The sequence below is a fragment of the Lytechinus variegatus genome, chromosome 3, assembly GCF_018143015.1.
Source record: "Lytechinus variegatus isolate NC3 chromosome 3, Lvar_3.0, whole genome shotgun sequence".
In the NCBI taxonomy this organism is placed as follows: Eukaryota; Metazoa; Echinodermata; class Echinoidea; order Temnopleuroida; family Toxopneustidae; genus Lytechinus; species Lytechinus variegatus.
Genome location: NC_054742.1, coordinates 43,329,192 through 43,342,723, shown reverse-complemented (window position 1 = coordinate 43,342,723; position 13,532 = coordinate 43,329,192). Strand labels below are relative to the sequence as shown.

The following is a 13,532-nucleotide window of genomic DNA, read 5'->3' as shown; positions in this document are numbered from 1 at the left end:
ACTTTCAGTGTGGGGTAGAATGGTATATAACCAAAAAAATGTTTCCAAAGAATTTAATTTTAAGGCAAGGTATAATATTTCTACAAGATTATGAATGATATAAGATCTAACAACATGAACAAAGCAAAAAATGGCTCAACTTACCCCGCCTTCCCCTATATCAAATGTAAAATATTGAATTTTATACTTATCTCTAATCTGCCACACAAAAAGTTTGCACAACAAGCAAGTCAGGGGGGATGGGGACCAAAGAGATGAATGTACTCTCACCTTTCTTTCCAAAGAATACAAAGCACCAATTTTATAATTAAAATGTACAATTGAATGGATAAACAAAATATGAACTACATTGTACATAAAAAGGTAGAAGGATCATTTCAGCATGAACTGCCATGGACACAATGCTAAACCGCTAATCAAACTCGGAGATTCCACAGAAGTTGCAATAAGACCGGAAAAAATTGTCATCGTTTTGGAAACAGGGTTGAGACTGATTTGGGTTTTTAGACTAACACCTTTTTTTGCATGAAGAAAACCTGGCAGTATATTGGAAGAAAATTGACAGTACCAACTTCCCAACATGTGATAGAACTGGAAGACAAGTGTGGATCTTTAATTGTATGTTTATTGAAAAGTACAATTTTTAGCTCAAATGGCCAAACAAACATGTACAATCATGTCGTAATTATATTCTTGATGTCTTCAGGGAAATGGCAATCTTAAGAAAAAAATTCTACTTTAGGCATATTGTCCCTGCCCATATTCTTCAGGGGAATTTGGGTAATCCAGTTTTCAGCCCCAAACACATGTCCCCCTACAAAAAAAAAGTATAATGTGTTATATGGGGCTTCTACAGGGGACAAGGAATGTGTTCCACATTTAAAAGTAATTAAAGCGTTTTCCAGGCTGATTTAAAATTCAATTCTTGAATAAATCAAATACATTTTCACAGAGATGCCAAGTCCAAAGACTAACAATGTATGAGATTGTATACACAGAGACATGACTTGATATCAAATGGCCAACATTTGTGTATTATGTGCAAATGGGCCTTCCACATATCCACTCTGCCATATTAAGTTTTTTCAAAATTATCAAATGAATGTGTGGGGGAACACCTATCCAATAAATATGTTAATGTTCAAGCAAAGGTATACTGATCCTGAACTAAAGAAATTGGTGAGACAGACTTCACTTTAGAGGGGGAAATACAATATCAATACTTCACCTTACATGTATCCTCAACCCAAATCCAGTTTAATCCTATTTTAACTGGGCTATTTCAGATCAAGATATACATTGTACGGGGGGGGGTCAATTTGACACCCCCCGCACCTCAGCTAGCGGCGCGGTCAAAAAAATTTGCGACAGCGTAGTGACGAAATTTGTCGGGGGGGCTGGGTTAATATTCACTATATCTAGTAAATCTCTGTGATATTTGTAAATGTTACTAAAGAATTGCAAAGACATTTACTCTTCGTCACAGATATTCTATGTACATGGGAATGAAAGTAACTATGAACTATCTTTTATTTGTCTACTCACTACATTATGTATACATATTAGATTGACAGTAAAGAGTGTTATCTCTTCCCTTTCTTCTTTCCTTTCTTGCCTGTACTGCTCTGTGGTTGCTGTTCACTTCCACCTTGTTTTTGAGTTCTTGATTTTAGCTTGGGGATCATCTCTGTAAGTTGGAACATGACATCTTTTCCTTCAAGTAGACAAACAAAAAAGACAGGTTAAATATACAGCTGTGATGTAATTGTTAACTTAATGGGGTTGTATTCTGATAGTTGAACCATATCCAGCATGTCAGACCCAAATTGTTCAAAAACGTGATTTCATGTACAAATGTAAGGCAAATTCTGTAATATAGCCAAAATTCATTAATCCATCATTATATTTACTGATTAAAAACAATGGATTTCATGTTACTTTTAAAACTGAAATAGTGTTGCTGACGATTTACATTAAAAAATAACAATGAAAAACAAAGTAAAAAAACCAAAGAAATACATAAGGAATTTGTTATAGTCTTTTGATAGAAATGTTTTAAGTGTCTAGACCAAAATCTAACAGTTTTGGGACAAGTTATGAAAATATGCATTAATTAGCATAATTAATCAAAAATGATTTTGAAAAATTTTGGTACAATTGTGGAGATTACGACATGTATTTCAAAATAGCCTGGGCTATATAGGGTTAACCCTAGTCTAAACTAGACTTTTAAATGCTGGCTTCATAATATATCCTACACTGTACATATCCGTGGCAATTAAAATGTACCAAATAATTCATTATTTTATTGAATTTTCCTATTCTTCCCATATCATGACTCAATAAATTTGTTTTTGAAAGCTTCAACAGCAAGTTAAGAATAACTTTTAATTGGGGAATAAGTTAACAACTGGCACTCCATAAAAAGTATGGTTTAAGTTTAACGAAGCCTTGACTATCAGAATACCACTCATGGGATTTTTCTTATCAATTTATCCAGGATTCAACTCCCAATAATTGCAATCTTTTTAAAGTCAAGAACATGATTGAACTTTAATGGGCAAGTGCTAATTTATTCATTAGGATATATACGATTTTGTGCCCTTTATACCTTTGGGATTCTTCTGAGATGTATGGTATTTTCATGTGTTGCATTCTGCTGTGCTAGGCCCCACATACAATCTGCTACTTATGTCTTTTAAAATAGTTCATTCCAGAAATTATATATTTTTCTCATTAAATTTGGTCTCATTTGGTCTTCAGAAGAAAATTTTGTTATCAAATAATCTTTTGTTCAAACCAATACACTGCAAAAATACTTACTAGTCTTGAACTGGTCAGAGACAAATGTTCCATCAGCATTCTTGAGCTGAACTCTTACTCTACCTCTGAAGGTTGGATCTCTGTTTTGATCTCTAGGGTACATTTTGGTGCCCTGGAAAGAAAACATAGTGTTGTAATCTTGTAAATAAAGGACAGTACAGTGAGCTGTAAAAACCATACCTTGCTTGTTTATCAACACAACATGGCTTTTGCAAAAGACTAAATTTAACAAGTGGAGCGCCTCTGGCAGTCTCGCCTGTATTACGCGATTCAATATAGTAGCAGTGCTGACTTTAAAAATCACTACAAAATAATTATTTACAATAAAACACCAATAATATACTGTTGTAATATACATGTAGTACTACGTTCACAAATAACCATTAAATGACATTTGACCTTGATCAACTACCTACATCATGGCCAAAATTTGTTGACTCTATATGACCTTTGTCATGTGACCTGAAACTCCAGCAGGATGTTCAATAATACTTCATTACCCTTATGTGCAAGTTTCATGAACTAGGTTCATATACTCTTACGACATTTCAAACATTAATCTTGGGTTAATATTTCGATATTGATTCCCCCAACATGGTCTAAGTTCATTGACCCTAAATGACCTTAGTTATGTGACCTGAAACCAAGGCAGGATGTTCAGTAATACTTGATTACCCTTATGTGAAGGTTTTATGAACTACATGTAGGTCCATATAATTCCTCAGTTATGAATGTCATTTGAAAAACTTAACCTTAGGTTAATAAGATTTGATGTTGACGACGCCACCTCCGCCCTCACCATCGGAAAAGCACTGCCCATAGTCTCGCTCTGCTTTGCAGGCAAGACAAAAATTGCATGTCTCAGATTTAGTTCTTTGATATGATAAATATAATTTACTACCATACATCACATTAATCTACTATTCAACACCAATGTTTTTCATTACCATTTCATATAACTTGTAATAACTGGATATACTGAGCACATATCACACAAAATGTACTGAAATAGAACCAAAAAAATGACAATGCTTACTTCTGTTGCAACAGGCAACCCCACTGCTTGGCATACATCTCTTAATTCAGCTAGAGTAGGATTTTCTAAAGCTTTTTCCTTGGGTATTTTTCTCCCTTCTGCAACAGTTTTCTTGCTGTTAATGTACGCTGGATAGATACAGATCCATCTGATTGAAGTTTAAAAAAATACATTTCAGAGTGTGATTATCGACTTTGTGAGTGATGAAAAAACTCTAAAAATGAGGGGAAATCATATATTTAAAAAACTATCAAAAATTACAAACCAATTCAGTACTAAAGAGCATTTGTGGCAAAATTTAAGTCTGCACATATTGACAGGTGGTAGATGGAACAGTGAAGAAATGGCACTTGCCAATGAAAATAAAATGAACGTGCTAGAAACAATAGCATTGGGCCATACATGTAGGCTGAAAGCCTTTTGCTCAGAGAAAAAGAACATTCATGTACTGGTAAGGACAGATAATATCACAGCTGTTGCATACTTGAATAATATGGGTTGTACAAAGTCACCTGAAGCGGACTTTATGCAAAACAAGGCCTCATACAAAGGACAATAAATGTTATAGCAGCTTCCTGGAAAGGATCCACCAAGCCAAAAGTTTTGTGCCATGAGACATGTATATATATCAAAAGTCAAAGTTTGTGATCTTGCTTTTCTAACATTTACATGTACATGTATATTGGATGAAGAGAAGGTTGGTTATAGCATATAACTTGTTATCTGATTTTGATGAAATTTTGAGCACATATATTTCTTGGGGTGGACTTGTCTTTTAAGATTTGCTAGCTGACTATCGTATACTGAATTAAAGTACTTCATCTTTATGAAGCGCAAAGTTTCACCTACTTTTGTGTGTAGGCCTACCTCAAGAATACAATGTCAGTTTTACAGTCTCTTTGTAAAATAATATGCTTGTGCAACACTTCCATTTCATTCAAGTACTACTATTACACATTTGAACATATTTCAAATAGTGTTTCTTTCCCTGTCTGAAAAAGTGAACACAACACTCAGATGTTTGTAATGAGAATATTCTTAATACAGATTGATGTGCACAATTGAACAACAGGATTTCAAGGAACATGCCAAAGGGATGGAGAAAGGGGGAATAAGGGGAAAGAGAGAGGAGAAAAGAGTGGTGTTGAGAAAATGATTAGTTAGAAGAATATGCCATAAATAAGAAATCCTAACATTATTGTGTTTTATTGGTTTTTTAAGTATTAGATTCGCTTATATACTAGTTTTACATTATGTTGTATGGGGCTGTATGATAGATGAAAGTAAATAAAAATACATTTTGGTATTATCATTTGTGTTTGTATAGTAGCACTTGATATTTTAAAAACGATAACGTAAAAACATTGAAAATGGAAATTAAACACCGGGATTCAACATCAAGTAATTTGAAATATTTTAGACTATACAAACATAGCTCCCAAATTTTTAACTATATTCCTTTCTTTCGTTAATATGTATTTTAGCTGTCACAATGCCAAAAAGGAAAACATTGAGGGAGTGGAATAAAGAAGACCTTCACTCCGCTCTCAGGAGAGTTGAATGGGGCGAGCTCTCTCTTCGAGCTGCATCATGGCAGTATAGCATCCCCCTGGCCACACTGGCCGATAAATTCCATGGGAGGACCCCCGTTGACAGTAGACAAGACAGAAGACAAGGCCCTTCAACTTATCTCACCTCCAGGGAAGAGAAGGCGTCGACTGGGCCATTCAAATGGCCAAAGTAGGTTTAGGTCAAACCAAAGAAAACATTAAAGATGTAAGTATTTTGACAATATTTTAGAAATAATAACATTCATCACTCACTTTGGTGGTATTCATAATGTCATTCTCAACCAGTTATTGGAAAACTATCTTATGGTTATTTCAAAGTGAAATGACTACGACTGAAAAATAATCATACATAGATCTGTTATATTCTTTTCAGAGATTAACAATGCAATGATACATGTACACCAGCTTAAAGGAGAATGAAACCATTGGAACAAGATAGCTTGTGTGAAAACAGAAAAATCAAAGAAACAGATCAACAAAAGTTTGAGAAAAATCTGACAAATAATGAGAAAGTTATGAGCATTTGAATATTGCGATCACTATTGCTATGGAGATAGCAAATTGGCAATGCGACAAAGATGTGTGATGTCACTTGTGAACAACTCTCCTCAATACTGTAGTAAATATTTCACTTGAATTGCCTCTTTTATCACATCTATCCATAGATCATGTGTTCCTTCTACATGAGGACATGTAATACATCATGGATAAAGAGTTTGTATCATCATAAGAAAATGCAAAGAGACATATTGAGGGTATTTCATAGTCCACCAAAGGGAAAGTTGTTCATCAGTGACATCACACATCCTTGTCGCATTGCCAATGGGAGGATCTCCATAGCATTAGTGATTGCAATATTCTAATGCTCATAACTTTCTCATTATTTGTCTGATTTTTCTCAATCTTTCTTTATTCTTATTCTTTGATTTTTCTGTTTCTACACAAGCCTATTCGTTCCAAAGGTTTCATTCCCCTTTAAAGTGGTACTACCATTTGCTGTACTCAATTGATTATAACAGAAATTAATGATGCCAGATATACATTCGTATCACATTTCTTTTAATAATATAGTGAAAATAGTTATAATTGTTGGAGTAGTGAACCTTAGTCATAAAGCTAACAGTGTTTTGTCTTTTCTCTTTGTGTTTATTTGCAGGTAGTGAAGAACATGATCGATAAAGATGGAAGACACCATCTACAGGCCAGGTGACAAATGGTTTGGGAGATTTCTCACCAGAAATCCGACGCTTGTGTTCCGAAAAATCACATCTGATAGGCAAGGAGAGGGCCATTGTCACCCCTGGCCGAATCGATCGATGGTTCAAAGAATAAGAGGGCTATCTGGAGGAAGTTGGGGCCATGAGGATCCTCTTTGAAGGAAAGCAGGTGTTCAATTGCAATGAAAGCGGCTTCCCACTTGGCAGGCGCAAGGGGACAAGAGTTCTAGCAGAAAAGGGATCCAAACTCGTCCATGAGGTGAGGAACTCCGACGACGCAAATCACCGTCTTGGCAACAAAGAATGCCGTCGGAGATTTCCTTCCTCCTGTCATTATCGTTCCATGTACGGACAGAGGCTTGTGGGCAATACATGTATATGACAGACACACCCCGTGGAGCTTTCTTTGCAGCAACCGATAGCGGCTGGATGGACTCCAAGTCCTTCTTCGCTTTCGTCGCGAATCTCTTCCATCCGTTTCTCACTCAACACAACATTCCGAGACCCGTTCTGCTAATGGTGGATGGCCATAGCACTCACAAATCACTGGAAGCTGCTAGTTTCTGCCAGAACGAAATCATCTTGTACAGGCTTCCGCCTAATGCCACACATCTACTTCAACCCTGTGATGTTTCCCTCTTCAGGTCGCTCAAGGCGGAGTGGAACATTGCAGAACGGGAGTTTTGAATATCCAACCCTGGATACTTCGTGATAAAGTCTACATTCGCCGGAGTGTTCAAGAAAGCTTGGGAGAGAGTGACATCACAACCAGCGATAGCAATCAACGGTTTCAAGGCAGCTGGATCTTCCCATTCACCAAAAATTACAAAAAAGATCATCTTCATCCGTTTTCAATTTTCTCAGCAGCATCTGATAGCACGTCATCTACGTCTGCACCAGAGGAAGTAGACCAACCATCCACATCATGACAAGTGACTGATGTAATTCCTCAACTTTCAACTCTAAGGTTGAGTTCTATGGATCGGGTCAATGTTTGTGACAGACAGGCATTTTCCGAGGCTGACTTAATCTCCCCTGCTCTTCACGAATATAAGATTTCCACGGGTAGAATTCTCAACCGGAAAGAGGCATGAGCAGTTGCCAGAAGCGATATGGGGGAAGCCTTCCTTGAATTCCTTCAGGAGAAAGAAAATAACAAGAAAAAAGAAAAAGAGAGACTTGAAGCGTCAAACAGCTAAGAAAATAAAACAACAGCTCCGAGTGAGGCGAGAGAAGAGAAAAAAGGAAGCCGTAGAGAGGATAAAAAAAGAAGGAAGAGAAGGAGAATGACGGGAAAAAGAAAACGCGAGACGAAAAGCAAAAATCAACCCCGTAAGCAACCTCGCCTGCAAATAGATCCAAATATTTGTTGCATGTGCCAAGTATTGTACAAAGTGGGTGAAAAGTGGATCGGCTGTGATTTCTGCAATTGGTGGATGCATCATGAATCCTCTGAAGTTTGGGGACTCATCGATGCAGAAATCACAGCAACTACATATCGGTGTCCTACCTGTCAAAAAGAAGATTAATCCTTTTTTAATGTACCACTCTATGTATTTCGCATTTTTTTTATTTGCTTTTTTATTTTGCTTTTTTATTTTGTATTTTAGCGCTTCAGGATTTCTCCTGGGGATGGAGGGGGCGGAACTGATCATGAAAGAGAAAGATTCGCTTTTTATATTTCGTAACCCCCCTCATAGAAAATCCTGGCTACGGTCCTGAAGAACTACATGCATATTGCCAAGACGTTAAGTTTCAAATGAGAACTGACGTTTGAATACTTAGTTTTGTCTTTTGTAAATTGTAAAAAAAATGTATTTCATATTATCCACGATATAGAAGGTGACTCAGAAGATAAAAATGTAAGAAATTAATTCCAATAAACGAGTCTTATAATGAATCAAATGGATAAAGATTCAAAGAACAAACTTTGAAATCAATATAAGCGATGTTTCTTATTGAAAACGAAATTAATCATGTCTATTTCAAGTTATAAACACAATATGATATTTCATTGTAAAAACAATGTTATCTCCTGCAACAATTCTTTCAAGATATGTTTATTTATACCTAATGTATAAAGCATTGGAAATTTAAAGTATATTCACCAGAATTAGTAGACTTTACTAATATTAAATAGATATATTTAATTGGAGTTATTGTACTTATCAAACAATTTCAATTGTCAAATATATAAAATATACATACATGTATTTATTCCATCAGATTTATGTTGAAAAATCCTATGAGGATTACATGAATAAATTGCATTTCATATACATGTAAATAACCTCTCCTAAAAAATTATGATGTGGAAAAAAAATTTAAAGAGCGAAGTATTGCCCAAGTTTTACCTTATTAAAAATGTATAGGGACCTTTCTTTAAATTTATTTGTAAGAGGTGTTGTGGGAAATGATAATTACGAAATGTGGTAACAAAGAGAGGAGAGACAAAGAGGGGGAGGGGGAGAGACAAATATACACTTGGTTATGTACATGTAGTAATTGGGCCATGTACATGCAGTACCCTATACATGTATGTATTAGTCTGTATTAATCTATGTATTGACAAATGTTGATGTATGTTAATTCTGTGTATGTGCTGTGTGTATGCGAGGAGCGCTCCTGATTGGATGAGCCTTTATATGCTCCTAGGCCTGCTATGTGTGTGCGTTGCACAGCACGTACACAAGTTAATGCCTGGTGAGAGATTGGATCCAGACACCATAGAGAGAAGACCTTGAGACGCCATCGAGTGAGGACATCCCAGCAGCTTCCCATTCGGCGCCATGGTCTACTAGAATAGAAGCAACAGAATTAGTTTAGGAACCTGTATCTACCGTGTGGCATCGTTAGTGCAAGTGTCAGGTAAGTGTAAGTTGTGGTCACTGTTTTGTGCCGTCGAAGTAACCCATTCGTGCAGAGGCGTCGATCCTGGGGGGGGCGATCGCCCCACCAATGAAAATATTGGGGGGGCAAACATATCACTTTGCCCCCCCCCCAATAATTCCGAATATGGCAAAAAAACTAGAATGTAATGTTCAGCAAGCGAGAATGAGATGCACAACTCGTTCTTTATTTAAAAGCGTGCTCAAAATGCTTGCTTTTCTGATTGAAATATAAAAAATTTTCAGCTCGCGCTTCGCGCTCGCATCATTTCTGTAGCAAAAACCCATACTTTTCATGATTAAATAGGTGAGTGCAAATGTCCCGTTTTCACTTTAAAGCCTCAAAAGAACTGCTTCGAGTTGCATTCATCTTTTCTTGGATATGTATCTTGTTCTTTATCAAAAACGTCCATTAAATTGTTATTTTTTCAGATCGAAAAATCAAAATTATCAGCTCGCGCTTCGCGCTTGCATCTATTCTTTAGATACAAATCATAATCATTGGTACCAAAAATGCTTAGAATATCAAGCTTTCAGGTCAGAATATAAAGAAATTTTAGCTCACTCTCGGCACTCGTACTATCTGTGTAGTGAGATACCGGTATGTATCCTCCTCATGAGTTACTACAAACAGTTCTAAACAGGCACGCTTTTCCTGTCAGTATACTAAAAAAAAATCAGCTCGCGCTTCGTGCTTGCATTAATTTGTTGGTGAGATACGTGTCTGTCTCATGAGTCATATATATACATGTATATGTGTGTGTGTGTGTATGTGTGGGTGTCTTGCACCATCCAGCGCCTTTGGAATGTTGTCATACGTAATCATATATTGTCTCTGCCATCACAGTAACCCACACACACCATCCCCAAAAATACTTCAGTTATAATTAAAAAAGATATATTTGTGATATGAGAATATCCAAATTTAAGATTTTATATTTTCTTTGATAACAAATGGTAAACAAGTAAAAGAAATAAACAATAATGAATAACTATTTTCAGGTGCAGATCCAGATTTTTTTTTTAAAGGGAAGGGGGGGGGGCACATTTCGACAAATGGTATTTTTTATTACAAAATTTTATTATGGCTCTCAAAGGGAGGGGTCCGCCAGTGACTATTTTGCAGGGCTCCACACTGACCCATTTTTTCTTCTGGTCCAACCTATTCATGTCGGACCTGAAATCTACTGGTCCCTAAAATAAAGAAAACATTAATAAAAAAGTGCAAGTTTATTTTTCTAGCCTTTCGTTACCCCCCCCCCCTAAATAAAATGAAGAACAAAAAGAAAGCAAGACAGAAATGAAGAAAGGATGGAAGAAAAAAAAGGTAAAGAAAGGATAGTTGTGAAGGAAAAAAAAGAACTAAAGAAGGGAATGAAGGAAGGAATAAAGAGGGAACAAAAATAAGGAAAAGAAAAGAAAAAGAAATTAAGTAAAGAAATGAAGCAAGCAATACAGAAAGAAAGAACAAATCAAGAAAGTAGTAAGGGAAAGAAAGAGGCAATAAACAAGAAATGGTAAAAGGAGAGATGGAAAGGACAAAAGAAAGAGAGGAAGAAAGGATTGAAAGAAGGAAGACGGGAATTAAGGAAGAAATAAAGGAAAGGTCAAATGATAGATAGAAGGAAAGAAATAAAAGAATGGAAGGGAAGGAAAGAAGCAAGCAATATAAAAAAAGGTAAAAGAATAAAAGAAAAGAAAGACTGAGAGACAAAGAAAGGAAGGAATGAAAGAATAAAGGAGAGAAAGGAAGCAAGCAGTCAAAAAAAAAGAAAGGAAGAGTAAAAGGATAGATTTAACAAAGGGAAAAAAAGAAAGAACAAGACAGAAGAAAGGAAGGAATGAATATAAGAAAGAGAGAAAGGACTGAAAGAAGGAAGAAAAGAAAAAAAAACAAGGGTAAATAAATAATGGATGGAAGGAAGAAAGAAACAAAAAGTAACAAAGAATGAAGGAAAGAAAAGGGTAAAAAGAAGAAAGGAACTTAAAAAAAGAGAAGAGATGAATATAGGATGGATGGACTCAAGAATTAAAGAAAGAAAAATATCCAAAAAAAAGAAAGAAAAAGAGAGAAAATAGAAATGGAGAAAAATATTTTTTAAATGGATAGAAAGAACGAAAGAACAAATTAAAGAAAAAAGGGAAATTAAAAAAGACAGTAACAAAAAATGAAAGAGAGGGAAGAAACAAAGAAAATTGAAGATAGGAAGAAAGCTAAAACTATATCATAAATTATCAGTTTCTTTTGGCTCAATTAAAATAGCTACGAAAGAAAGTCAGAAACCAAATATCAACACACACATAAATGCATATGTGGGGCTATTATGTATTCAGACGATATCACCCAAAACCCGATCTGTTTGAACCAAAACAGAAGTGAAAATTTCTCCTTTTACTGCTTACAAATGACAAAAATTACAAGGCCGACAATATTTTTTACTGGTCATGTCAGACGAGTAAATCTTCCTACATGTATTTCTGAAAATCTACTGGCCCGACTGTGATATTTACCGGTCTGGGACCGTCGGACCGCCGCTAGTGTCGAGCCCTGTATCATAACGATTTTATAAAGGACAGTTGCCCATGTAAAAATCTCCCAATCATTCCTCCTTTTCATCAACATAATATTTATTATTATTATTATATATTGTTAAAATCGTTGATATTTTTTTTTATTATCTTGATTAGATAAAACACATGGAATAAACAAAAACATATCTCCATCATGATAATCATCATCTCCACCTTCATCATTATCATTAAAACCTTCTTTTTTTCTCCTTTTATTCTCATGTTTTCTGATTTTTTTTTCTTCTTCGCTTTTTCTAAAAATACTGGTAATAATCCCATCCGGTCCACGTTTCTGAAAGAGCGCAAACATATGGGTCAATGCAGTAATTACAGCAAATCAAATAGTGCCATCTGGTGTACGAGTACTGTTGGCAAGAGCGTACGAATTCTGGTAGCGGTCATTATATTATAACCTTGTTCATTGAATGAGTGGTAGCGGTAACGTAAAGCCTTCTGAAATAATCCTTAATCGCCGTGTTCGGAACTCGAGTCTTGCACAGGCTAGATAAGTAGATTTAAAGATCATCTCTTCGAACCCGTATGAGTTCTGGCGGATATACGGTACATGGCGACAGTAATGCACCCATGCACCTTGATCATAGAATGAGTGATCATGAATTCATGTTCATGATTACAAATAAATGACTACAAAAGTGCCTGGGACTAACAGAAATGACAAGGTATGGGACTGAAGTCTAAACTCGTACTCTACTCTAGTTTTAGTCTCACTTAGAACTTAGAAGGGACACAGCAAGTGCATAATTATATTATCGATATAATCTTCCGATAATTTCACAAACAGAATCACGGCTCTATTCATTAAATAATTTCTAAACAATTTTACCGGTTTTTATCAGCTGGATTTGTTGACAGATGTGCCATTCTTCCTTTCGCAATTCCAGCTTCTCGATCAATCGCGAATCACGCACGTCACACGTATGCGCTATGCGTACAACACATAGAGATGTATATTGACACTAGAGTAATTGCTCGCATTGACGCGCGCGTAATGCGGCTGTGATTCCATGTATTGCGCAGCCGCCATCTTAAAGAGGGCAAGAGCGCGGATTTATAACACACGGCTCTATGGGAGAATATCACATATTTCACTTTTTTACATTATATTTTCAATTTAATGCTGTATGCAACGTTAAAATCACAAGGCAAAACATTTTTATGTTAAAATATATGATAACCATGCATATTTTATAAAGGAGATGGACTGAACATCCAGAAAACGGGGGAAACGAGGTCGACTGAGTAGTAGTTATTCAATATATTAGCCATCATACCGTGACAAGGGTGTCAGATAAGGTCAACTTAACACTTTATCTAGAGTGTTCATATGTTCTCTTGATTTGGTGCTCATTTGACACTCAGTGTTCAAGCAATATACTGTATTGAAACAACACTTAGAGTGTAAAAT

General features: G+C 35.8%; 1 protein-coding gene across 1 annotated transcript; it reads right to left on the bottom strand.

Moving 5' to 3' along the window:
• Positions 1 to 1,040: 1,040 nt before the first annotated feature.
• LOC121411094 (signal recognition particle 19 kDa protein-like) lies at positions 1,041 to 13,058 on the bottom strand. The gene is made up of 4 exons (XM_041603613.1): positions 12,951 to 13,058; positions 3,860 to 4,007; positions 2,824 to 2,935; positions 1,041 to 1,714 (listed from the first exon to the last, which is right to left on the bottom strand). The coding sequence occupies exons 1-4, from the start codon at positions 12,986 to 12,988 to the stop codon at positions 1,584 to 1,586; spliced, it is 429 nt and encodes a 142-aa protein (XP_041459547.1). The 5' UTR covers positions 12,989 to 13,058; the 3' UTR covers positions 1,041 to 1,583.
• Between the last annotated feature and the right edge of the window lie 474 nt (positions 13,059 to 13,532).

What these genes read in the sequence shown, in the direction of transcription:
- LOC121411094 (XM_041603613.1), bottom strand. Translation starts at nt 12,988, where the DNA reads ATGGCACATCTGTCAACAAATCCAGCTGATAAAAACCG. An exon ending in AATCCAGCTGATAAAAACCG is followed by an intron (nt 4,008 to 12,950) that starts GTAAAATTGTTT and finishes AACTTCAATCAG; the next exon opens with ATGGATCTGTATCTATCCAG. An exon ending in CTCTGACCAGTTCAAGACTA is followed by an intron (nt 1,715 to 2,823) that starts GTAAGTATTTTT and finishes GTCTACTTGAAG; the next exon opens with GAAAAGATGTCATGTTCCAA.